This window comes from Portunus trituberculatus, chromosome 18 (genome assembly GCF_017591435.1).
Source record: "Portunus trituberculatus isolate SZX2019 chromosome 18, ASM1759143v1, whole genome shotgun sequence".
NCBI classification, from domain to species: domain Eukaryota; kingdom Metazoa; phylum Arthropoda; class Malacostraca; order Decapoda; family Portunidae; genus Portunus; species Portunus trituberculatus.
The window spans coordinates 13,970,549-13,998,048 of NC_059272.1; the positions used below are offsets into that span (position 1 = coordinate 13,970,549).

Below are 27,500 nucleotides of genomic sequence, written 5' to 3' on the forward strand. Positions count from 1 at the left end.
CTTCTATCGCTTTTCAAACTCTTATCCTTGAATGAGTTTTGCTTGTGATGGGGCGGATGATATTCGTATACACCTTGTACTCTCCAGACCGCATCTCCTGCATCCATCGTCCTTCCCGCCCTCCTTCGTCCACTGTAGTTCATGCTGTGTTGTGTTGTGTTGTTGCCTCATCCATCCACAAAGTTTCATTGCACTAATAACTTCTTTTTCTTGTCCTACACTCAGACTTTCTTGTCACAACATTGCCTCTTTCCTCTGTATTTTTCCCTCCACCCACCACTTCACCACTTTTTAGCCCCACGTTCAAGCTCTTTCCCAACCCAATACTTTTTCCTCCCCACAACTTCTCTGCCACTCCCCGCACCCACCCCACCCACCTGTCCGCTACCTTCCCGTCCCACCCAAAAACTCTCTCCCGCAGTCTAGTTTATCCTTTCCTCTTCCATCCTCCTCCCTCTTGGCCCCCTCCATACCTCTCCCACCTAAAAACTCTCCAACACTAGTTTATCCTCCTCCCGCCCACCCACCCTCGCTTTCTACCTCTACCTCTCTACCTCTCCCTGCTTCCCGTCCAAAATTCTCAACACTACACCCTCGCCCTCTCCCTTCCTTCGACGGTACTCCGCGGCCGCCAGGTTCCTGAAAGCCACTCGGGCAAGGGTGCTTCAGGAACCAGAAAGCTGTGAACGCCAGAATTTCCCCGCAAACCCCGCAAATGTCCTACGCTTCGCCGGGATCCAATGGCGCCTCTCCATCATTATATTTGCCACCGATTGACTTCTTTTTTTCGCCCTAATGGCTACCTACGTACCTGCTATTACTACCACTACTATTACTACCATTACTGCTACTGTTACTATTACTCCTGCTACTGCTACTGCTACCCTCCCTCTTCTCTGACTTAATCTGCAAGTGCTATGCTTGTGTGTGGGTTACATTGTTTTTGTATCGAGTATTCCTTTCGTAAATTTTGCCTTAAACCCGAGACTGTCTTTTTTATTTTTTTTTTCAGCGCTTTCTTTTTCTCCCTGTATTTTTTTTTTTTGTGGGTTTTATATGATACATCTCTTGGGTCATATTTATAGCTTATATTTTTATACTTTACTTTTATTTTTGGTCTCTCAGCGGGGAGTGAGTGGTAGTTCTCTCTCTCTCTCTCTCTCTCTCTCTCTCTCTCTCTCTCTCTCTCTCTCTCTCTCTCAACAGAGCGAGTTTCTTTCTTTCACTATTTACCTTTCTTCATCAGGAACAAAATTAGCGTAAAATTACTTTGTTATTATTATTTTTGCAGGATCGCGCGAAAACTTGAAGAGCCCTCCATTTTTTCGGGGGCAAGGATTGTGTGTGTGTGTGTGTGTGTGTGTGTGTGTGTGTGTGTGTGTGTGTATGTGGGAAGGAAGCCTTGTGTCAGGAAGGGAAGGAGGAGGGAAAGAGGGAGAGAGAAAGGGAAGGAAGCAGGACAAGAAAGGAGAGGAAGAATGGGAAAAAACAAGAGAAGTCAGAAAGACGGAATAATTTGCCTTCCTGTGTTCCATTGATTAGTCGTTAGGCGGAGAGAAAGACGTGGAGAAGTACGTAAAGAAAAGAGGGTGAGAGAGAAGCACGGAGAGAAAGAGAAAGAGAAGGGTATTTAGGTGAAGCAGGCTCTCTCGCTGGTATCCCCCCCTTCTCTCTCTCTCTCTCTCTCTCTTCCTCTCATATTATTGCAACTCTCTCTCTCTCTCTCTCTCTCTCTCTCTCTCTCTCTCTCTCTCTCTCTCTCTCTCTCTCTCTCTCTCTCTCTCCACGACCTTGAAGGGGAAAAGAAAATGGAATGAGTATAATAAAAGTAAGAAAAAAAAAAAACAAAGTAAACCCAACCTTGTGACCTCAAGAATATAAGATTAATGTCAGGTAAAGGCGAAAAAAAATGTAAAGAAGAAAGGTTAAGGGACTAGAAAAAAAAGGAAGGGCTAAAAAAGGAAGGAAAAAAACAGTAGATAATAAGCAGCAGCCCCAAGGAGGCGGACTTCCATTGTTTGGCGGCCCTACAACAAAAGTTCCTGACAAAAGCACCAACTCTCACAGAAATGAAACTTGCACAACTATTCTCTCTCTCTCTCTCTCTCTCTCTCTCTCTCTCTCTCTCTCTCTCTCTCTCTCTCTCTCTCTCTCTCTCTCTCTCTCTCTCTCTCTCCTCCTCCTCCTCCTCCTCCTCCTCCTCCTCCTCCTCCTCCTCTCTTTCTTTCTTTCTTTCTTCTCGAAGCTAAACATCAACAAAAGCTGCTAAGTTTGGGAGCGGAGATCTTAGCGAACACACACACACACACACACACACACACACACACACACACACACACACACACACACACACACACACACACACACACACACACACACACACACACATTTCCTAAGAAAAATAAAAATCTACCTCGTTATATAATTTTGATCGTAATAATACCAACTGGGAAAGATAAATATGTTGAAGTTATTTGTGGAACGAAAAAAAAAAAAAGATCACATTAATCGTAATTTCATCGCCAGTGAAAGAATTTCCTTAAAGAATCATAAACTTTAAACCTCCACATTGAAATCCGTCAAATTTTCGCAGCGATTAAAAATTTCACACATTGCGTCCCCGCGGCTTATCCTCATTACGGGTTAATTCATAGATACGATAATACGATTAATGCCGTAATGAGTATAGTAGGTCAGGTTAATGAGGCGCGGGTGCAGGTGTGGCTGTGTGTCCGTCTGTCCGTCTGTTCGTTTGTTCGTTTGTTCCATGCAGCCTCGATCATTTACTTCCCTTTGAGGCTGGAATAGGAACAGGTGAATAGGTGGCGGTACTTGAAGCAGGTAACTGATGGAGGTAATGTGGATAGGAAGTAACTATTCACGTCAGTAGTAACCCCTTCAGTACCATGAGTTTCCATATTCATTCGCTTACTATTTTTTTTATTTTATACCGTTTCAGAAACTTGTGTGGGGTATTAAAATAGTGAAGACTGTGGCCATTAATCTTCTGACCTCCATAGACCCTTCCTAATGTCAATAAAATGGTCTAATCCTGTCCAAAACTCAAGATAAAAATGCGACCCAGTATTGAAGGCGTTAGTCATTCATGACCGTCCCCCATGCAGCCTTTTCCACTCCACTCCCTATCATCACTTGCTCCATCTATCACATTTCCCTATTCCCATCCACACAGCCTAGCTCTTCCACCACGCAGGAGTGAATGAATAGTTATCAGCGTCTATCATTATCATCTCACCATTCTACATCATTTATCAGCATTCCTTCGCCTCTCCTTCACCGCCATTCATTATAAATCATTCAATGTTCATCATTCATTCTTTAGTCCCTAGTTATATCATCACCCAACTACCCATTCCTTCTTACCAACTGTCCGTCACCCATCCTCCCCTCCTGCCGCCACTACCACCCTCACCCTCCTCACCTCTCCATCAACAGCTGGTCGTCTCCCCATCACCTTAAACTTGACACAGGCTTCCCCACAACCCATACCAACACCTCCAATCTTCGCCCTCTACTAATACGCCCACGTTACATCACATCCTTGCACCTCCGCCATAGTGTTCGTTGGTGCGTCTTTCTGGTTCTCCCGCAGTCTGCATCGCCTCAACTTGCTGGTCTAAGTCACAGCCGCTCATTAGGACGAGGCGAGGCAGGAGTGACACCCGTGAAAATCGTGCTCGAGGTGTGAGTGGGCGAGGCAAGCTACTGACCGGGTGTTTCCTCCTCCTCCTCCTCCTCCTCCTCCTCCTCTCTCTCTTTTCTCGTCCCTTTCCTTCCGTTCCGTCATCCCTCCCTCGATTAAGAGAGCCATCCATCTTCCTTCGTGAGATTTGGAAGTCCTCAGATTTTGCCATTGTTCGTAATGAGTGTGCTGTGTATGGATTTTTTTTTGTTGTATTTAGTGTTGTATTTAGTATTTTGTTTATGACAGTTTTCTTTCTCTGGCTTCTCCGTTGTTTTTCTCTGTGCTCACTTTACTTTCATCTTGGCAACTCTTAAATGTTTCAGATTTACTTCAACATGCATGTGTTCTTTTATTCTGTTTAGTGAGGTGTTCTTTATCACAAGGTTTTCTCACACACATGTTATTTATTTTCTTGTATTCAGAGAAGTTTTTTTTTTCTATTTTTCTCATTTTCTTCAGTCAGTCCCGTAACAGTCCTCTCCATTCCTTCCTTCCCCCTTTCCTCTCCCCGCCCTCTGCATCCCCCGCTGCCTTTCCGGAAGACTGGTTGGCGCGCTGTGCTTATCTGACGCACCATCAAATCATAATGCAGCCTTAGTTACTTGACACTATATTGCGCTGGCACTGAGCTCTTGTCTACCACTGCAAGCCTTCACTACCACTTGACACACACACACACACACACACACACACACACACACACACACACACACACACACACCCAGAAGATACCGTCACCTGTACCCCTCGTGTCTGGCAGTCATTTTCCTATTGCTAAACACTCAGGCCGGAATGGATTTCTGGTATATATTTTTAATTCTTATATATATTCATTTTTCTTGTCCTTGAAATTCAACTCATTACTCTCCTTGTTTGCTTTCTTCCCATTGCTTTTCTTTATCTCTTGTTACTCTTGTTTTGCTATTCCTCCTCTTCTCTCTTCTCCTTTGCACCTTTTCATTTCATTTACCTCTCGTCTTCCTCCTCCTCCTCTTCTTTACTCTTCTCGTTTTTTCTCGTCCTCCTCCTTTTCCCGCTGTGACCGCCTCCCCTCCCCCGGCGCCGCTAAACATCCCGCCAAGTGGTGATGACAAACACCCATCAATAAGCGCTCATCGGCCGCCGGAAACACGTGTAGTGCGGGGAAATGCGTGGCCCGGGGCAAGGTGGCCGAGGGGGACCAGGGAGGATAAAACACGTGCGCGTTCAGAATTGGATATTAATGGATGGGGTTGTCGAGAGTCATTACAGAGTGTCAGTATGAAGGGAGGAGGAGGAGGAGGAGGAGGAGGAGTAATAGGGAGGTGGTAGGGTGAGAGGGACGGTCAAGTGCTCAAGTGGGGAGGAGATGAGGGAGAAAGGGTGTATGTATGTGTGTTGTGTGTCATGTGTATGTACTGGCAGTGGAGATCATAAATTGGGTCTGTCATTTTCATAGGTTGTGAGAGAAGAGCGTATCAGATGTTTACTTTTCACATTCACTGGTTCACTCTTGTGTACTTCGTTGTCAGTTTCTCGGTGCTGTGGTTGATATTCTTTATCGCTTTACTTATATCTTTATCTTTCTACGGTTCGTGTCTTTGTTTTCTGTAAACAACGAGTTTATGAGCGTGATCCCCTTGCCGTGCTACCACCGCGCCGCGCCTCCAGCCATCCCACACAGCAATCCTTTGAGTCGCTTCAGTCTGATAGAAGTCATGCGGCAATTTTGTGGTGCCAATGAGACACAGCGAGCAAAGGGGAGTAGGAGACAAGCAGTCTGAGAGGCGCGTGCTGCAAACCCTGAGCTGCAGGTGTGAAGCAAGAGGTGCAGCACACAGGTGAGAGACGCTGCCTCTACTGGCGGCCGTGTAGCACACTTACACCTGCCGGCATTACCGTGTAGCATCGACCAAAGCCTCTTAGTGGTCGTAGTGGCGGCGGCGGCGGCAGCGGCGGCGCCCCACACCGTAATTACCTTCCATATTAACTGGGAGGGGCGCCGCCCTGCCCGTCCAATCAATAACACTCATGCCATGACAGGTCGGCCGGGGCTTGGATGGCCCGCCACGGCACCTTCAAAGCAAGGCTCTTCGCGGCAACATTTTCCAGGCCGTGAGCTTCCCCAAAGACCCACAAAACAAGCCTAGCATAAGCCCATTTACCGCGCGCCCTCCAGCATTCAGTAACGCCCGACAAGAGTTTGCAGTGCGAGACAAAAACCCTCTTTTGCCGCGACGCTTTACAGGCCATCAGCCGCGGTGCTCCGGGAGAAGCATAACCCTTTGCCTCAGCGTCGGTGGTGCTCGCCGGCGCGGTGTTCCCCGGCCATAAACAACACCCAGTAAGCCGCTGTATTGACACCCCTCGGAGCCGCGCGGGGAGGCGAGCACCGACCGCCCCGCCATCTGTCGGCTCTCACGGGGGTGAATGAAACGCAGAGGCATTGTTGTGGCGGCGGGATCCGATTAGGCGTGTTTCTCTTGTTTCGGACGGTGTACAGCGCGGGGTGTCGCTGCTCTCCCCTCCCTCCCCGCTCCTCCTCCAGCGGCCGGCAGATGCAGCTCAGGTAATGCCCGCCCGGTTTACCTCACGCACACATAATGCACCGCAGCTTGTTTACACCAGATTACCGATGTTACGCCGCCTCGCAAACACTGCCGTCACTGCTCACCATTTTGCTATCGGCGACACCAGACTATCGATCACCCCGATATGGAGGCAATAAAACGCAGTCCTGCAAGGTGGACATGAGGCAACAATGATTCGAACGGCCAAGGTACATCACCCCTCACCACCCACGCCCCCCACAAAAAAGCATCACATAAAGATGAAATTATAAGTATGCTATATAATTTTCCCCCAGACCACCTCACTTCCCCCACTGCGGTGAGCTGCGGCATGAGGGGAAGCAAGGGGAGGCAAGGCAAGGCAAGGCGAGGCAAGGCTAGGGCGAGGGGGAAGGGAAGGGGGCGGTCAGCTGCAACAGGAGTATTAATGCAACACAACCTGGATTTCTCGACTCCTGAAGCGGCTGAGACACGTGTTCGGGAGCCGCGGACGCCTCAGCCTCAACCTCCCTCTGTACGTGACCTCAGCTTGGGCGGCCTCTCCTGTCTCCCGCAGTATTGCCGCTGATGCCAAGGAAAATATAAAAGTCCATTGTCCTTATTAAGCGGCAGTGGGCGTGTTTTATCCTGCATGCGGGGAACGTGGTGAGTGTGTGTCTGTGGTGGGAAGGTGAGCGTGTGTGTGAGGGGGAAGCCAAGGCCAAGGCTGCTTCTGGGACGAGGTGACTCTGCGGACCTCTGAGACAGGTCTGGGTGAGTTCCATTAGCCTGCCTCCCTCTCTGCCTGTCTCCTCCTCCTTTCTCCTTCCTCCTTCCTTCTTCCTTCTTTCCCTTTTTCCCTCTTTCCATTTATCCCTTTCTTGTGCATTTCTTCTCATCGTTTTTCATGTTTTTTAACCCTCTGTTTTTATTGATGTTTTTACTGTTATACGTTGTTACTACTACTACTACTACTACTACTACTACTACTACTACTACTACTACTACTACTACTACTACTACTACTACTACTACTATATATATATATATATATATATATATATATATATATATATATATATATATAATTGATGATAATCTTAATTAAAGAGAGCATTCCTTAAGAGTCTTGAGGCAACACCTCACTCAGTCATGACTTGCTTGGCTTTGGGTGAAGAGCAGCGAGTGGAGGGAGTCCTTGGTGGGTGTTGCTGCAAGATACACATTTATTATCGCCCTGTGCTGATCCCCGCCCATCATATCTTCCTCTTTCCATCCATCCCCTTCCCCACACTGCAAGGGGGGAGTGTGACGAGGTGTACAGCACTAGCCAGGTGTCTTGCGTAGCACCTGTTGTATATAGTGTAGATGTGTGTGGGTGGGGGCTAGAAAGGGTTTATTATAGTGTTGCTTTGGGTGGTGTAGGGAGATAGGGAGATGGGTGTATATCGCCGGGCGGGTGTAGCCGAGCGGGTGTAGGAGAGTGGGCGGGATTTAAGTCGGGTTAGCACAGCACTCGGCCTCGTTCACACACGGCTGCACGCCTGACGTACCGGCTGTGACGTGCCTCCCTCCTCTCCTCCCTGCTTCCCTCCAGCCCTCCCTCCTTGCCACACCATTCCCTCACCACCACCACCACCACCACCACCACCTCCACCACCACCACCGTACCGTGCACTCCACCACTCCACTGTACCTCTGCACCGGATGTGTGTGTGTAGACGGTGCAAGGGAAGGGAAAGCATTGATTTGAGGTGTAACGTGAGGGCGCTGACTCATAACGTGACGGTGCTGACTGATAACCTGACGGCGCCACAGATGCAGCAGCTGTTCCCTGAAAACTGCTGCTGCTGCTGCTGCTGTCTTACATAACACGGCGGATGCTGTGAGCTGCTGTGTTGCTGTACATTAGAATGTGATGATTCCCTGCCACCACTATCACTGCCATTACCTCATTCACAACACTCGTAGTCCAGTCACCACCACCACCACCACCACTTATACTCTCACCATCACCAGCATCATTATAACCACCGTCATATCTCTAGTATCACCACCACCACCACCACCACCACCACCACCACCACCAGGCCAATTATACCTGGTTAGCAGCAGCTCATGTAGTGTTTCACAGATGCCACAAATCTCTCATTATATCTCCGGCTTGACACACGGCGGCGAGGCTCCTCACTAGTTATCATGGAGGAGGAGGAGGAGGAGGAGGAGGAGGAGGAGGAAGAATAAGAGTGTAGGGGAAGTGGAGTGTGGAAAAATATGTAAGGGAGGAAAGTAAGGTATGGGGAGGTAAGGGATTGGGGAGCAGTGTGTGTGGGGAGACAGTTGGGAGAGATTCCTACGTTCGGCGGGGATGTGGGGAGGAAGGAAGGGAGGGAAGGGGAGGAATAAGCAGCTCTGGAGAGATGGAGAGGAATGCTAGGGATGTGATGAGGGGTGTACAGGTGCTGAGAGAGAGAGAGAGAGAGAGAGAGAGAGAGAGAGAGAGAGAGAGAGAGAGAGAGAGAGAGAGAGAGGAGATGAGAGGCTTGATGAGAGGCGGCGGGGTTACAGGGATGAGGCTGGAGGTGTAGAGCGTAGAGGATGAACTGGAAAGGAAGATAAGAGGTGGATAAGTGATAGGGAATGATAGAGGCAAGTAATGGAGGTGGGGAGAAGTAAAACGGCGAAGACAGGAGAGGACACGCCCCTTCCCGCCACAGGAAAGGAAAGCCACACGATTTACTGCCATGAAACATTAGAGCAAAGGAAGAAAAATATGGGTTCAGAGAGAGAGAGAGAGAGAGAGAGAGAGAGAGAGAGAGAGAGAGAGAGAGAGAGAGAGAGAGAGAGAGAGAGAATTAGGATTGCGACAGGTCGGTGAAGAGAAAGGACAGAGAGGAGGAGGAGGAGGAGGAGGACACGGTCGCGTCTTATCAACAAGCTCATCTCGGAGGACTGAAGCGCCTCCAGACCCGTGATTGAAAGTTAGTTTATTCACCTCTTTCTCTTCACAACCATCGGGACCCACACTCTCCAACGGGGCGGCTGTGGCAGTAGTGGTGGAGAGGCGCTGACTGGCTGAGTGGATGCTTATAACTTAGCTCGGTTATCTCCTTTTCTGGCTCTCCATCATTCCCTCATGCCTCGTCTCCTTCACCCAACACACATCACGCATCACCCTAACCTACGCAACACACCATTGGATCTTAGGTTGTGTGTGTTTCATTAACCCCTTCAGTACTGGGACGCATTTTTACCTTGAGCTTTGTGCACAACTAGACCATTTTATTGACATTAGCAAGGGTCTACGGAGGTCACAAGATTAATGGCTTCAGTCTTCACTATTTCAATCCCCCACATAAGTTTCTGAAGCTCTATGAAATCACCAAATAGTAACCAGAATCAATGTGAAAACGTGTCATGTTACTGAAGAGGTTAAGTGTGTTTTAGTTTTGGTTGGAATCGATGTTTTTTTTTTTTTTCTGAGAGTTGAGGTCGTCCCATTGGTTGAGTGTCGTCTGTTGTTGCTGGTGAGACTTGACTTGCACTGTCCCTGTTTTTTTTTTTTTTCATTTGTGAGCGGTTTGATCCTTATTTGGTTGTACATGGCTGGGGCTCTTTGTGGAGGACTTGTATGGCTGGGTTTGTGTCCTCCTGGTCACTTGGGATACAGGTAAATTTTGGTCCACTTGTTTGGTTGAAGTTGATGATGTTTCGTAATGTGTTTATTTGGGTTTGTATTACCGTTGCTTTGCTTGTGCTGGTATGTGATTCATTCCTACATTTCTTCATTAGGTAACTCTCTCTTGTCTGTGTTTTTACATAGTATTTCCGTTAAGTCTGCCCAAAGCTTCGTTATAGACTTTGTTTGTGATTTACTCTTGTATTTCATTAGATAATTACTGCTGGCTTGAGTTTCGATATTTTGCATAAGGTTTGGCCGAATGTTCATTAGTCGAGAGCCAACCAGCAGCTCGTGGCGAGGCCATGGCTGTGGTAGTCGCGGCCCTTGCAGCGCTAGGCTTCACCAACACTATCAGCCTGACTCATTCATTGCACCACCCATATTTACTCCACACGAGCCTGACAGCCTGCCAACTTACTCCAAAATGTAAATTGCGTGTTATATCTCCGTCAGATTTCATGCCAATGGAATTATATTTTTGAATTGGTCTCTTACGACTTATTTTTGTGAAGGGATATCGTGTGTTTTGCATTTCTATATAAAGTTTGCTATTACTAGTTAATATCTGAAACAGACTTCATGTACATCTGATTGTCTCCAAAATTGTGTTCAGAGCAACATGTGTTAAGCATTAAGAGAGGACAACAAGTTACACGAAAAGTAATCACCCAGTCATTATAAAGTAGAAAGTTCACCTTCACCGTAACTAACTAAAGGAAAGCCACTGAAGGAGTACCATTACCGTTTCCTGAATAAATATTTGAGTAAATGAATTAATTAACCAAATAAATAAACAAATAAGCACAAACGGAAAGTGATACATAAATGAGAATAGAAACTTAAAAAACCCGAAACAAGAACTTCGCCTCAAAATAATCAAACCCAAAGATATCTCCAACAAAACTTCAGCAGACTTGTAATTCAAAGCGCCAACTTCAGTAAAAAAAAAAAAAAAAAAATGAAAAAAAAAAAAAAAAAGAAAAGTTTCGCCACCAACACAACTTCTCTTCCCCACAATAAGTTCCTCCCTCAAAATAGAAACCGTTCCACTGTAACACAACTCGGGTCGCCGCAGACTTATCAGAACATGACCAACCAATTCATCGTCAGCTGGAGCAAACTTCCCCAAACTTTGCCTCGATTAGTCTTCCAAACTCAACTTGAGACTAACCCTTTCCTCCTCCTCTTCCTCTTTCTCTTCCTCTTCTTCTTCTTCTTCCTCTTCCTCTTCCTCTTCCTCTTCCTCTTCCTCTCCATGCTTCTCTATGGCCAAGCTACACAACTTGCTCAAACTTCCTTCTGACTTGACTGGATGGCATTTTCCTCTAACACGAAGGACAAGAAACGAAGGAAGAGGAGAACTAGGAGGAGGAGGAGGAGGAGGAGGAGGAGGAGGAGGAGGAGGAGGAGGAAGGAGGAGGAGGAGGAGGAGGAGGAGGAGGAGAAGAAGAAGAAGAAGAAGAAGAAGAAGAAGAAGAAGAAGAAGAAGAAGAAGAAGAAGAAGAAGGATAGAAAAGAGCTAATGAGAAAGACGAAGAACAAGAAGCAAAAGAAGCAGAATAGAGGAATAAAAGGAAAGGGAGTAAGGAAAGGAGGAGGAGGAGGAGGAGGAGGACGATGATGATGAGGGTGAGGAGAATAAAGAGGGATATAAAAAAATTGATGAGAAAAACGAAGAACAAGAAGTAAAAGAAAAACAGAAGAACAGAGGAATAAAAGGAAGGGAGTAAGAAAAAGAGGAGGAGGAGGAGGAGGAGGAGGGTTATAAGACCCAGGCGAGGAGGACAACTTTTTAGCCGCGTGATGGCCGGGCCGACGGGAAAATGGCTCCTTTATGGCCCTTGGGAGGCAGTACATACTCGGCCCGCCCCTTTCCCTTCCTTTAGGTCCTTCCCTTCCCTTCCCTTTCTCCTACCTCGTCCCCAATCCCCAGCCCAGTCCGCGCCGCACCGCCATGAACTGCTAATTGTCTTGACGTTGTTGCCCAGGCGTCATTTAACGGCGCGCTCTGCCTTCTTGGTGCCTGCCTGCCTGCCTGCCTGCCTGCCTGCCTGCCTGCCTGCTTGCTTGCTTGCTTGCTTGTTTCCTTGTCTACCTGCCTGCTTGATGACTTGCCTGATGGCCTGCAGTGTTTGTTTTGGTGGTGGTGATGGTGGTGGTGGTGGTAGTAATGGTGGTGATGTTTTCAGTGGTGGTTGTGGTGGTGGTATGATTGCATGTATTACTCATTCTACTCTAAATATTCTCTCTCTCTCTCTCTCTCTCTCTCTCTCTCTCTCTCTCTCTCTCTCTCTCTCTCGTCTTTACCATTATAATCCACCACCATCATGTCTTTACCATTATAACCCACCACCACCACCACCACCACCACCATCACCACCTCCTCTGAAAAAGGACACACTAACAGACAAACACAGCCAACCAATACTTGATACTTTTCCACTTGAGAGTCAGTGTGTCACGTTTCGGGTCTCGCCTTTGTTCCTTTGTCGCTGTGTTACTCGTGTTCGCCAGATTGTTATTTCCCTTCTTTTATTCCCTTTTATCATGCCCACGCTTCGTAAATTACTCCAACTCTCCCTCTGCTCTCTTCCTCCTGCTGCTTCTCCTCCCTCCCTTCCTCCCTTCCTCCCTCCCTCCCTCCCCATCAGAGCAGTTTATGAGTGTTATTAAAGACATGCGCCTCCACGTGCCGCAACCCGACACCGCTGAGAGAGAGGAGGCAGGGAGAGGCAGGGAGGAGAGAGGGACCTGTGGGTGGGAGGGAGGGAGTACAGGTGAGGCAGACGGTAATCCCTCGCTTGCAATCCTCATAAATAGTTGGTGGTGATTAACGTAAGTGAAATGAAAGGAGTTTGAGTAATGATAATGATGATAATGATGATGATAGCAATAAAGATAAAGGGAAAATGATACTGATAATAATAATGATAATAGCGAGCATCCCTCGCCTTTTATTGGGCCTTCTCCCTCCTTCTCCTCTCCCCACCGGTTAACCTCCTGCCTCCTACTCGTGCCTGCCTCCCTTCCTCCCTCTCCTCTCCCCGCTAAACCTGCGGTAACTGGAGCTGGTGTTTGGTAATCGGAGCCGCGGCACCGCCCTTCCCTCACCCCCTGCCGCCCCTCCCTCGTTGGCGGTGATAACTGACTATTAACAAACAATCCCCCGCCCATTGAGGTTCGCTGATGGACGGGAGTCGAGCGCTGTCCAACACTGTCTAAAAAGCCCGATACTGTTTCCAGCCCGCGCCACCCTGGTAACAGCTGCTGGCGGGGCTGCCGGCGGTCGCCACAGGGAGCATTGGCACGTGCCCGACGGCCTCTTCCCTCCTGGGGCACCTCGCTGCTGCTCGGGAGTGTTGCGGGATTGGCATGGCTGGGAAGAAGTGTGGTGTGAAGGTTATGGTGGTGGTAGTGGTGGTGGTAGCAAGGCCCCCTAAGGCGTGAGGTGATTGGCTGTCTGACCGCATGTGGTGGTGACGCGTGGTGGAAAGAATGATGTGTTGGCTGTGGCAGTGGTGGTGGTGTTTTGTGGTGTCGGAGGGAGTTCATGGGATGGGTGGGTGGGATGGATGGGTGAGTAAAAGGCTGTGGACTGTGTTCCTTCCAGTATGGTTGTTGTCTCCCGTCTCAGGTCAGGAGGAGCAGTGGTGGTCGCGTTCCCACTGTTCCCTGCCGGCACCCCACGGCCGCTGCATCCCAAGACTCCCACAGGATCGCACGCGTCCCACACACTTCCATGGAATTCCGCCAGACATGTAAGTCAAGTTATGGCTGTCCAATTTCGGAAAAGTTTCCTCCGTAAATGAGCGGCTAGTGGCAGGAACCGCGACAAGAGCATTGCTACACTACAGTTTTCATCCTCCGCCGCGCCTGGCATGCAAGCAGCTTCGGGGAAGAGAAGCGTGGAGAGACAGTGGCATGGCTGTGGTACTCACGCTGGGGATGTTGTCGTTGGTACAGACGCACTCCGAGAGCAGCCGGTCTCTAATCTCCCACGCGAAGATAGAGGGACACTCCCGTTTGTACTCTGCGATCTTCTGCACGACGTGGGGCGTGGCAACGCGGGGTTTAGAGCCGCCGATGGCCCGCGGCTTGATGGAGCCCGTCTCGTAGTACCTGGTAGAAGGAAAGAGGTTGGTGTCACAGGCGGAACTGAGGCGTGGCAGCCGTAACACTAGAGGCCCTGACACAGACACAACGTGAGGCTCAAAAAGACTCAGTCGGAGTACATGGGTTATGAGCATCGTGGGGACACCGGAGCATGAGGACTCTTGTTATGTCACTGTCCTCAAAGTTGTCCAAGGTGAAATATCAGAAGCCTTCGCAGGACCCCTAGCGCCGTACCTGGCCAGGATCTTGGAGACGCAGCCATTGGACACCTGCAGGATGCGCGAGATGTCGCAGGGCCTGGCGCCTGAGTGTGCCAACTCCACGATCTTCTGACGCGTGGAGTCTGGCAGGGGGCGGCCGTTCACATAGACGCCCCCCAGCTGGTTTATGCCGCTGTGGCCTGCAAGGAACACCAGAGAGCTCGGGGTTAGCTGGACACCGTCCCCGGACACTCACCTAGCAAGGATCTTGGAAACACAGCCATTGGACACTTGTAGAATGCGGGAGATGTCGCACGAACGGACGCCAGAGTGGGCCATCTCCACGATCTTGTGGCGGATGTGGTCCGGCAGCGGCCGCCCGTTGACGTACACGCCGCCCATCTGGTTCACGCCCGTACCTCCTGCAAGGATACTACATCAGTACGCCCTCGCCCGTCGTCCACACTCGCCAGTCGCCTCTCCAGCACAACATGACATAATGAGGGAGACATAGCGAGGAATATTAAGGAGACCTCAACTGTTGACTATGGAGAAAGTTTTGATTAGAGCCTCACTGCTGGAGGCGAGGGAGGCCGGCCCACCTAGCAGCTGGGGTAGCCAGATGGTGCTGGCAATTGGGTAAGGGTCAGAGACGTGAACTGCTGTGCATGAAGAAACAAGAGATGCCTCACTAGGCGTCTCTCACCAGCTGCCTCGAGTCAGTACAACACTGACCCAAAACGACACACACACACACACACACACACACACACACACACACACACACACACACACACACACACACACACACACACACACACACACACACACACACACACACACACACACACACACCTATCCATCCACCAACTTCCCATGGAATAAATGATAAGGCCCTTTCCTCATCTCTTCCCAACCACCGTGACGCCACACACTTGCTGTCTCACCACACTTGTGTTACTTTCACATTTCCTGCGGTGCCCGTCACCTTCTAGGCGGGCCTGAATCACAGTAGATTGAAAACCATCCCTTACGACTCTTCCAGACGAAAGTACATGAACTTTAGCGAGCTCATAGTGAAGCGTAAGGCAATGCTGTCAAGGGAAGTTTACATCAATGGTAGGAAAGGAGATAGAAAGTTGGGAAAGGTGACACGTGTATATTCATTAACTACATACAGGTGATCATATATAGAAGGAGGAAGTGAAAGGAATATTTGAAAAAATCATAAAAAACTAAAGCCAATACTAGAAAGCGAATAATGAATTAATTAAATTAAAAAAAACAGGTGAAAAAACTAGAAAGCAAGTTCAGGAAATGTTAACAGGTCAGGAAAAGCCAAAGAGTTCGGCGACCAAGTAAGAATTAAGGTGACAAGAGGCGGAAAGGCAAACTGAACAGGAAGGAAAAGGCAAAGAACAGGTTAACTTCCCTCTCCCTTTACCCCACCGATCCTCCACCACCCCACCCACCGGCAACCATCCCCTCCCTCTCCCTCTCCCTCCCACTCACAACATCGTTACGCATACATTCTGACAAAAACCCTTTCATTTCCTCTTTCCCTTTTCCTCCCTCCCTTCCTTCCTTCCTTCCTTCCTTCTTTCCTTTCCTTCTCCTTTCCCGCGCCGCTTCCGTCCCGACACTGGTTCTTAACTGGGAGGAACAAAATCAGAACCTCTTAAGCTTCTCGGATCCTCTCTTGGGACCGGGAGAAGCGGATCCAATCGTCCATTTCCGAGTCTTAAATCACCGTTTTCAGCAGCTTTCTCTCTCTCTCTCTCTCTCTCTCTCTCTCTCTCTCTCTCTCTCTCTCTCTCTCTCTCTCTCTCTCTCTCTCTCTCTCTCTCTCTCTCTCTCTCTCTCTCTCTCTCTCTCTCTCTCTCTCTCTCTCTCTCTCTGAGCGTCGCCCAATTTCCATTTCCGCGAACATTTCCTTCCACAACCACCAGTCATCCTTTGACTCGCGTGTGACGAACTTTCCTCCTCCTCCTCCTCCTCCTCCTCCTCCTCCTCCTCCTCCTCCTCCTGTCACCAACATCCTTCTTCTTCTTTAGCTACAAGTACAAATACCACCATTATATACTACTACTACTACTACTACTACTACTACTACTACTACTACTGCTGCTACAAATAATAATAATAATAATGCTAATAATGATAATAATAATGCTGCTACTACTAGTAAAACTACCACCACCTTTTCATTCACGTTGTTATCTGCACCCATTTCATTACTTTATTTTACTCGTAATGCATTACTCCTCCATTCCGCCGCCTTCACCACCACAACCACCGCCGCCGCCACCACCACCACCACCACCACCACCACCACCACCACCACCACCACCACCTCCTCCTCCTCCTCCTCCTCCTCCACCACCAGGCCCTCCAGCAAGTCACCCGTGTGGAAGAATCACATTTAACGTGTCTGCTTCACACAGACCAGCGAAAGACAGCGAACGACCTCCTCCTCCTCTTCCTCCTCCTCCTCCATGCCAATACTAACGTCGCTCCATTTCCTCTTCAATATTTTATTTGTCATCACCTCGCCGGGTACTCAAGGGCTCCTCTCCTTATTCCCTCCCATCTCCTTTTATTCTGTGTCTCCTCCTCCTCCTCCTCCTCCTCCTCCCCCATCCTCCTCCTCCTCCTCCTCCTTTTCTTTTTAACATATGAATGCCAGTGTCGGAAGTTGAGGGATGGCAGAGAGACCATCGAATATCTTGAAATCAGTAATATGTGCCACCCACCACCACGCTGCCTTCACTTTCATCTGCCCTACTCCTTCCTTCCTTCCTTCCTTCCTTTCTTCCTTCCTTCCTATCTACCTTTGTTCTCTCCCTCCTTAATTTTTTCCTTCCTTTCTACCCTTTCTCCCTTCTCTCCTTCCTTTTCTCCTTCCTTACTTCTTTCATTCTTTCCTTTCACTCACTTTTTTCCAATTTTTTTGTACTCACATTCCTGTTTTCTCCTCCTCCTCCTCCTCCTCCTCCTCCTCCTCCTGAGTCGAATCATTGCCACACCTGATTAATGAGTCAAGGTACGGTCTCTCTCCCCCTCCCTCCTTCCCTTTCTCCCTCTGCTGTCTTCCCACCGTCATCTCTTCATCTCCCTTCCTGCCTTCCCATTCTTCCTCCTTCCCTTGTGACTCTTTTTGGTGATGGCCTTGTGACCCCTCGCTTCCCTTACTCAATACTGTCCCTGACTTCATTTTTTTTTTGCTGATTCTCTCTCTCTCTCTCTCTCTCTCTCTCTCTCTCTCTCTCTCTCTCTCTCTCTCTCTCTCTCTCTCTCTCTCTCTCTCTCATCTCGTAAGGAGCAAAGTATAGTCAAATTTTTGTTGTTACTCCCTTCTTCATGTTCTCTCTCCACTCATTGTGTTTCACCTAACCTAACCTCTTTTCTTCCTCTAAGTCATCCAACCCTTCCCTCCTCCACTGGGTAATCCTATCCTGTGTGGCACCCTTATTAGGCTTCTAATTCTCAGGGAAAGCTTGAGAACATCCACTTAAGACAAAAAAGTAAAGGTTTATGATGAAAAAAAGGCAGAAAAAATGGGGGGATCCTCTTAACTATAATATCTACGTAAAGAAAATATATGCTTACGAAAATATAGGGAGAGAGAACTGCCTCCTTCCCTCTCCCTTTGTCTTTTCTCCCTCTCCCTTTCCTCCTCCTCTTCTTCTTCTTCTTCTTCTTCCTCCCATTCATCTTTTTTTTTATTCCCCCTGGTTTAACTCCCTCTTGACCTCTCCTCCCCATTTCTTTCTTCTCATTCTATTCTTTCCTTTGTTACTTTCTTCATTTCTCATCACCTCGAGTGTGCTTTCTGCCCTCTTAGTCTCACCTCGCCTCGTCTCGCCTTCTGTTCTCTTTTCTTGCTTCTTTTATCTCTTCTCTCCATCTAACTAACCTTTCCTTTCCTTCAACGTGACCCATATTCACACACACACACACACACACACACACACACACACACACACACACACACACACACACACACACACACACACACACACACACACAGAGCCGCTAATGGCGCTCTCGTAGGATTTGTCAAAAATTGTCAATAACATTTTCTTAATTCTGGATCACAGGCTATTCCCATCACTCCCCTTTTTTCCCCCCCTCCTTCTTTCCCTCCCTAATCCTCGCTCTCGTAGGATCTCTCTCTCTCTCTCTCTCTCTCTCTCTCTCTCTCTCTCTCTCTCTCTCTCTCTCTCTCTCTCTCTCTCTCTCTCTCTCTCTCTCTCTCTCTCTCTCTCTCTCTCTCTCTCTCTCTCTCTCTCTCTCTCTCTCTCTCTCTCTCTCTCTCTCTCTCTCTCTCTCTCTCTCTCTCTCTCTCTCTCTCTCTCTCTCTCTCTCTCTCTCTCTCTCTCTCTCTCTCTCTCTCTCTCTCTCTCTCTCTCTCTCTCTCTCTCTCTCTCTCTCTCTCTCTCTCTCTCTCTTGTCAAAATTGTCAATAACATTTTCTTAATTCTGGATCACAGGCTATTCCCATCTCTCTCTCTCTCTCCTTCTCTCTCTCTCTCTCTCTCTCTCTCTCTCTCTCTCTCTCTCTCTCTCTCTCTCTCTCTCTCTCTCTCTCTCTCTCTCTCTCTCTCTCTCTCTCTCTCTCTCTCTCTCTCTCTCTCTCTCTCTCTCTCTCTCTCTCTCTCTCTCTCTCTCTCTCTCTCTCTCTCTCTCTCTCTCTCTCTCTCTCTCTCTCTCTCTCTCTCTCTCTCTCTCTCTCTCTCTCTCTCTCTCTCTCTCTCTCTCTCTCTCTCTCTCTCTCTCTCCAGGCTAGGTTAGAAATCACCGGTGTTCCTGCCTCTGCTAATAATTTATGCGAGTGTTTGACTAAATGTTGAACTCCGCGCGAGAGGCAACGGCGGAGGCGGTGTGTAAACACTAGTGTGTGTGTGTGTGTGTGTGTGTGTGTGTGTGTGTGTGTGTGTGTGTGTGTGTGTGTGTGTGTGTGTGTGTGTGTAATTCACCTCGGTCGTCTGCTGGTCACCCAGCCAGTCTTCCCCATTACGGAGCGAGCTCAGAGCTCATATACTGATATCTTCGGGTAGGACTGAGACCACATCAAACACAACACACACCGGGAAAGCGAGGGCACAACCCCCCGAGTTACATCCCGTACCTATTTACTGCTAGGTGAACAGGGGCGACACATTAAGAGGCTTGCCCATTTTCCTCGCCGCTTTCCGGGACTCGAACCCGACCCTCTCGATGGTGAGTCGAGCGTGCTAACCACTACACTACGCGGTGTGTGTGTGTGTGTGTGTGTGTGTGTGTGTGTGTGTGTGTGTGTGTGTGTGTGTGTACATACATGTCCTCCTATCTTTATGTGTACCGTACACCATTACATACACCTTCTTTACACTCATACATACTGCATTCGTTACCTCAAGAAGCACCTCAACACCACCTCACTACACCTGCACGTCCTCCTGAGTTCAGTACCCGCATCACCTTGTTAACCATCACTTCAGTGACCACTTGGCCTTCATACGGGACGAAAGCTCATTACTTATTTCTTTCCCTTTCTCTTTTCACTCTCAGCGGCTCTCTACAGCCCCGGACAGAAATTAGAAGACTTCACATGCACTCAAACGCACACTAACCTCATTAGACCTTCTTGTACACGCCATAACTCACTTACGTCTTCTCACAAACCTCTAACTTATTTACCTTCTGTTAAGCTGTGTCTGAACCCTTCACATTTTGGTCTTCCCTCATCCCCCATCCGTTATTCGGTTTTCGTTTGAGTTCCCTCGTGTCCCCGGCAGACGAGGCGTGAGGCATGGCTGTTCATTTGTCCCCGCCAGCAGCAAGCAAGCCAGGGAGCGAGGTAGTGGCGGTGGTGCAGCCGCCGTAGCGGAATACCATTACCCTCACACCCCGACGGAACCCAAGTGACGGATTTGCCTCGTAATTGAATCGCGGTACGACCTAGTCTTGCCTCCTCCTCCTCCTCCTCCTCCTCCTCCTCCTCCTCCTCCTCCTCCTCCTCCTCCTTCTCCTCTTCATCTGTATAAATACGACGTGGGGTAAGGAGAGTAAAAATGAAATGGAAAGATTCAAAAGAAAAGATAAGAATTTCGAAAACAAAAGCAGACAACAGAGAAAGATGAGGTAATGGAGAACTGGATAAGCAAAGAAAGTGGAAGGGACAAGTCAGGTGGAGGAGGAGGAGGAGGAGGAGGTGTGGGAAGAGAAACAAGATAAGTAATGAGAAAACAAGAGGAGAAAGGAATAATGAAATGATAGGAGGAGTTTCAGAATGGAGAGAGAAACTGTGAGGACCGATGACCGTTTGGGACACGAATTTGGGGAGTTGGAAGAGAGAAGAGGAGGAAAAAGAAGAAAAAGAAAAGATCGACGAAATTGGATAGGAACATAACTACAGAATACCATGTGTGTGCTTTTGTTTGCTTTCTAACGCTTTCCTTCACACCTGGTTATGTATTCCAATGCTAATCAGTGTGATGAAGAGAAGAAGGAAGGAAAGGCAGAACATGAAACGTGGACAGGAACATGCAGGGAAATCTGGTAAACTCTGGAACTCCCTGTCTGCTTCTATATTTCCAACTTCCTATGACTTGGCTTCATTCAGGAGAGAGGTTTGAAGACATATGTCCCTGTCTTCTGGCTAACTCTGTCAGACCTGCAAAGGGGGCTGGTAATTAAGTGAGCTTTTTTTTTTTCTCCTTTGGCCGGCTTTCCCCTCTTACATAAAACAAATCATTTATGCTTCCTGTTAGTTTTCTAATGTGTTGCTTCACACCTGCTTATCAATTCCACTGATAATGAACGTTATGAGAAAGGAGGCGGGAGGGGCGGTCCTTGCCACACTCATTAGCTTTATCCTATAATGCCTTGATGAACATGTGTCTTTGTCCGTGTCTGTGTCTGTGCCTGTGTCTGTGTCCCACTTCCCACTATTATTTCCACCATGAATGTCACTGTTATCGCATCCTGTCCACGTATCGTTACCATCATCTCACCTTCCCTCACCTTTGAAATACTCTCTTGTTTTGTTCTTAGGCTTAGTCGAGCACCTGCATGTGTGTTTATGTATGTGTGAGTGTGAGTGTTATGCCCGGTGCCTGGACGATCACAGGTTCACGGGGCGTTGGGCTGCATCGGTATCGCTCTTTGCTTCGGGAATGGCGGTGGGCGGCCATAAGACAGTATTGGACGCCTCATGAGCCGCACACAGCCTCCGCAAGGGATATACTGAAATACTACCACCTCAGAACACACAGGCGAACCTAGCGAGGGTTTCTGCTTCTACGAGTGTTTTCCCCTTCGCTTGAACTTTTCCTCCTCCTCCTCTTCCTCCTCCTCCTCCTCCTCTATCTCCTCGTTCTCCTTCTCGTTCTCCTCCTCCTCCTCCTCCTCCTCCTCCTCCTCCTCCTCCTCCTCATCATCATCATCATCATCATCATCATCCTTCCTTAATCTCGTCATGGATTCACTCACGTCTCCTCGCATTCCATCAAGTGCATTTTTACGACCGCGCACCTGTAATCATCGTCATCAGCAGGATCGTCGTAATCATTATCCTCATCATTGTCAATTATCATCATCTCCATACACAGCGCGGTCTGCAGTCAAGATAATAAGAGGAAATGAATAATGAGCCCTTCCGTCCTCCCTTCCTTCCTTTCCAACAGCATCTGCTTACTGTCCCTCCTTCCTCACTAACCCCGCCACCCCCCACCCCGCACTTCTCACGAACACCCGTCTCTCTCTCTCTCTCTCTCTCTCTCTCTCTCTCTCTCTCTCTCTCTCTCTCTCTCTCTCTCTCTCTCTCTCTCTCTCTCTCTCTCTCTCTCTCTCTCTCTCTCTCTCTCTCTCCAGCCAGTCCTGTAAAAACAATCCCCACAATGGTCCCTTCTATTCACGACGCCTCCCTTTCATAAGTTAATGCTCGTTACGCGGACTCCTTGCCATGTCTCATTCCGGCACAAGGGACGACGACGAGGAGGAGGAGGAGGAGGAGGAGGAGGAGGAGGAGGAGGAGGAGGAGGAGGTGCATACGTAAGGTAGGAATACGGGACGGAAATGTTATAATGAAAAGGGGAAAAAAATAAGAGGAGGAGGAGGAAGAGGAAAAGAAGACGAAAAAAAAGAAACACAGACAGACAGACAGACAGACACAAGATTTCAAAAGAGTGAATACGAGAGAGAGAGAGAGAGAGAGAGAGAGAGAGAGAGAGAGAGAGAGAGAGAGAGAGAGAGAGAGAGAGAGAGTAAAAAAATAGAGGAGAGCAATGTTACTACAAGAGATAAAGAAAAAAAAGACGAGAAGGAAAAGATTAGAGAGGGGAAAAGAAGAAATGCGCCACCACCACCACCACCACCACCACCACCACCAGAATCCAAGGGGGCTATATATATAAGGGAAAGGAAAAGGGGACAGAAATGTTAGGACGGAGGAGAAAAAGAAAGTGGGAAATGGAAAGGAGGAGGACCCAGGAATAGAGTGAGGGAAATAGGTTTTGGGGGATCACAGCACAGGAGAAAAAGGGAAGAGAAGAGAAGGGAAGGGAAGGGAAGGGAAGGGAGGGGAGGGGAAGACTGAAAGAAAAAGAGGAATGAGAGAAATGAACTCGGAGGTAAAGTGGGGAAAATAGATGGGAGGATCAGAGAGAGAGAGAGAGAGAGAGAGAGAGAGAGAGAGAGAGAGAGAGAGAGAGAGAGAGAGAGAGAGAGAGAGAGAGAGAGAGAATAACATGAAATAGGTAACAGGCTCAGTAAAGTGAAGGAAAGAGGATGAGACGAGGCTGTAGAATATGACAGAGATAATGGAAATAGTAAATAAGAAACAGAGAGAGAGAGAGAGAGAGAGAGAGAGAGAGAGAGAGAGAGAGAGAGAGAGAGAGATTGGGAAGTGACTGTTGATATATATGAAGTAACATTTAACACAAAGCCTGTAGGGGTATAGCGAGTTGATCCGCTTTACATGTCTACACTGTACTCTGAAATGTATTATCTTGGCTACGAGTGTGAGAGGAGGAGAGAAAACTGAGAGAGAAGGGAAATAAAAGCCCAGAGGAAGAGGAGGAGGAGGAGGAGGAGGAAGAGGAGAAGGAAAAACAGGAGGTGGAGAAAAATGAGAAAGGAGGAAAAATAGGTGGGTAAGTTAAGGAAGGAGAAGTAAGAGTGTGAGGGTTTGGGAGAGGCGGCGTGAGAGGCATTGCACTCCCTGGCCCTCGGACGCTCACTGTCGCAACTTTAGAAGGAAGAGGAAAAATCGTGGTGAGGGAGGCGAGAGAGGAATGCGAAGGGGGCGAGGTGAGGGGAAACGGACGGCGGAGGAAGAAGAGGTCGGCAAGAGGGAGGGAGAAGGGATGAGGCATGAAGTAGTAGTTTTGGAGAGTAGGAGGCGTGGTGGGGGCAGGAGGGGGCAGGGGCGTGACAGTCAACACGAGGCTCCTCGCGGCCTCACACACAAACACGAGCCGCTTTCATCGTCACTCTCGCGCTGGGTTTTCAAAAAGTGTCGGCGCAGCAACCCAGAGAGAGAGAGAGAGAGAGAGAGAGAGAGAGAGAGGGATGGAGGGAGGGAGGGAGTGAGGGCAGTAAGGTCCCTCTCCTCCTCACCCTCTCGCTCCTCCTCGGGATAAATAATGAACTTTTCCTAAGGACAACTTTCCCCAAAAATTTACCTACGCGAGAACACCTTTTCTTGTACACTTTTCTTTCGTCGCTTCGTTTTTTTTAGCGCCAAGCTTTTGTAGGCGAGAGTCACTGAGGAGTGGGGCAGCGGCGGCGGCGGCAGCAGCAGCATGGTTGGTGGTCCCGCTCCTTGCCGTGGCACTCTGGCTCTCCTCGCCGCCTGCTGTTATTCCTAGTGTCACAGAAAAGTCGGGGTGGCCCGGGCCAAAGGCGCGCGAGCTCAATGGCGCCATTGTTGTGCTCACTGCTCGCTAATTATTTTCAAACTTGCGCCTCTGTTTGAGATGCGACGACGAGAGATTTGACGACGCGGACCCCAGAGGTGGCCGCCTTACAACCTCCCCTCTCCTACCCCCATCCCATCTCGCTCCCCGCAACTATGCACCACTCCAGCCCACACCCCTCCACCTCCACCACTCCCCACCAGCCTCACCTCATCCACCAGCCACCCACCTCCCAAAGCTACCTTCCCTTCCTTCTCTCCGCCTCACCCTCGCCCTGAATTACTGAAATATATCTTTTCGGGGTTAATCCGGCGAAGGACCGACAGACAAGGACCGTCTCGAGAATTTTAATTAGTGTAGCACCTGGGTGACCTGTCAGCGTCTCCCTCCTCCTCCTCCTCCTCCTCCTCCTCCTCCTCCTCCTCCTCCTCCTCCTCCTCCTCCTCCTCCTCCTCCATGTCTCCTTTCCCGTCCATCCTCTTCCTCTCTTCAACCTAACACCTTCCGTTCTACACACACACACACACACACACACACACACACACACACACACACACACACACACACACACACACACACACACACACACACACACACAGCTTACTCAAACAACATTTCTTTATAAAAAAAACTTGAGTGTGTGTGTGTGTGTGTGTGTGTGTGTGTGTGTGTGTGTGTGTGTGTGTGTGTGTACTCGTCGCAATAAACATCTTTCCTCTACATCCTCATAGCACCAAAATTATTCTCTCTCTCGATTTTTGCTTGTTATTCTCTCCCTGTTCATGTTTAGTAAAATTTATTCCTGGTATTCGATATGAAAATCACCTATAACATACTTTCTCTCTCTCTCTCTCTCTCTCTCTCTCTCTCTCTCTCTCTCTCTCTCTCTCTCCCTCTCTAAAACCTTCCCTATTCTTGCCCCATATGCAATACCCTCTTATGAATATGTGTCTCTTTCTCTCACTCTCTCTCCCCCTCGCTCGTCCCCGCGTCGCCTCTTGTCATCTCTCCCCCTCCCTTCCCTGCCCCACCTCGCCCTCCCTCCTCGCCCCGCCGCCCGCCACTGCCTCCCCCAAACAGGCCATGAATACCAATGGGGTTATCAATGTGGATCTTCGACCTATACGAGGTGGTGAGGCTGCAAATGTTGAATATCAAATAATTCTGGACGTGTGATGCTCGGAGGCAGAAAAAAGGGAGATAGGGGACAGCGATCTCTCTCTCTCTCTCTCTCTCTCTCTCTCTCTCTCTCTCTCATGCTGACATACGTATAGGACGACAAGGAATATTTCAAAACTTGGATATTCAGCAGAAATTTCTGTTATATTGTCTCTGAAATCAGGGATCTCGTGGCCCGCATATGAATGACGGGGAGGGGAAGGTTGGGGAAGAAATACTAGTAGAGGAGGAGAAGGAGGAGGAGGAGGAGGAGGTTGGCGGTGTAGCTGTGAATATAAGAAAGAAAAAGAAAAAAAAGAGGTGAAGATGGGAAACTTTTGAAGGATCGGCAGTAAAAAGATTAAATATGAGAAGAACGGGTGGTTATTGTTGTTTTATTATGGATATTGGCGAGATGATGTGTGTGTGTGTGTGTGTGTGTGTGTGTGTTTTAACGATTCTTCAACTTTTGACAGCCAAGAAAAGAAAAATAACAAAAAAAAAAAAAAATGAGAACAAGAGCAAGTTAACAAGAACACAAGGAAGTGGGAGGGAAAAACCAATAAATATCACTTAAACGAGAAGAAAAAACAAAAATCTAGGAATATAAATAGGAAGAAAACCAACAAGAAAAAAGATAGGTCGAAAAGTAAGACTACAGCAGTTTTTGACCATGAAGGAGGTGGAGCATAAACAGTGTAAAAAGATGTCAGAGAGAGAGAGAGAGAGAGAGAGAGAGAGAGAGAGAGAGAGAGAGAGAGAGAGAGAGCATCTTCCCCAATGCTGTAGATTTTAACCTTCCAGACGGGAGTTTGAGGTGTCGAGCAATCGATGAATCTCATATGTGTGTGTGACTTAGATTTACATGCCAGAAGGAGGAGGAGGAGGAGGAGGAGGAAGAGGAGGAGGAGGAGGAAGAGGAGTAGTGATGGAAAAAAGAAGTGGAAAATAGATAAGATGAAAAAAAAAGACAATAGGAATAGTTGAAAGCACAGAAAGAGGAAGTGAAAGGATGAAATGAGGAGAAGGAGGAGGAGGGATAGAAGAAAGAAGTGGAAAATAAATAACAGAGTGGAAAAAGGGACAAGAAAGAGTTAAAGCACAGAAAGAGGAAGTGAAGGGATGGAAGAAGGAAGAGGAGGAGGAGGAGGAGGAGGAGGAGAAGGAGGAGGAGGAAACGGAGCATGTTTAAACGGAAGGTAAAAGAATGTATAAAATCTTCAACACTTTTAGAACGGAACATGTTAAAAAAAAAGGAGAGAAAACATGATGAAGATGAAGACAAAATGAGAGAGAGAGAGAGAGAGAGAGAGAGAGAGAGAGAGAGAGAGAGAGAGAGAGAGAGAGAGAGAGAGCGAAAAGGAAAAAAATATACAGTGGAAAGGATTTGAATAAGACACAACGATATAGAATTAATCTCAAATGAATAAATGCTTCGGAGACAGAGAGCGAGGGAGAAAAAGATCTTAAGGAGATGAAGAGAGAAAGGGGAAAGGCAGAAGGAAGGTAGGAAGGAAGGAAGGAAGGAAGGAAGGAAGGAAGGAAGGAATGAAGGAAGGAAGGCAGGAAGGAAGGAAGGGACAAGAGGAATGAGAAGAGAGAGAGAGAGAGAGAGAGAGAGAGAGAGAGAGAGAGAGAGAGAGAGACGGGATTATGATTAAGAAGCGAGGGGAAGAAGGTAAAAATAGAAGGGAGAGAATGAGGAGGAGATAAGAGAAGTGATAAACAAAAGTAGAAAAATGTGTGGAGGAAAAAAAACGAAACACAGCAAAAGTTATGAAAGTAAAGAGGGGAAAGAGAAAGAGAAGGAAAGGAAGAGGGGAATTAACTTTGCATGAGAGGGGAGAGAGAAAAGTGAAGAACATCCATAACAAAACAAACTTACAAAGAGAGAGAGAGAGAGAGAGAGAGAGAGAGAGAGAGAGAGACACCAACCGACCGACCGACCGACCGACCGACAGACAGACACACAGACAGACAGACAGATAGACAGATCGAGAAAACTACAAAAATAACCTGAAATTAATGGAAAAAAAACGAAATTAGAGATTTTAGAGGTCAAATTTTACCACTTATGACCTTGTAACACTCAAAGTCAGGTCATGTCAGGTCAGGTTAGGTCAGGTGTCTGTTGGTCACTGAATAAGAAAGACTTGAGCTTAGAGGAGAGGAAGAGAAGAAATACAGAGAAGGAGAATGAAATAGAGAATA

The 27,500-nt window shown here is 48.1% G+C and overlaps 1 protein-coding gene across 5 annotated transcripts in view; it reads right to left on the minus strand.

The window, feature by feature from the left end:
• The window catches only part of LOC123505705 (paired box protein Pax-6-like), a 127,576-nt gene that overhangs the window by 58,064 nt on the left and 42,012 nt on the right, over positions 1-27,500 (minus strand). For 3 of the 5 annotated variants that reach the window (XM_045257355.1, XM_045257353.1, XM_045257356.1), the window contains exons 3-4: positions 14,486-14,651; positions 13,855-14,035 (exon numbers count right to left, since the gene is read on the minus strand). In XM_045257355.1, the coding sequence (XP_045113290.1) occupies positions 13,855-14,035; positions 14,486-14,651 (347 nt within the window). Of the gene's footprint in view, positions 1-13,854; positions 14,036-14,263; positions 14,430-14,485; positions 14,652-27,500 lie in introns of all 5 variants that reach the window. The other 2 variants (XM_045257354.1, XM_045257357.1) reach the window with 1 other exon arrangement.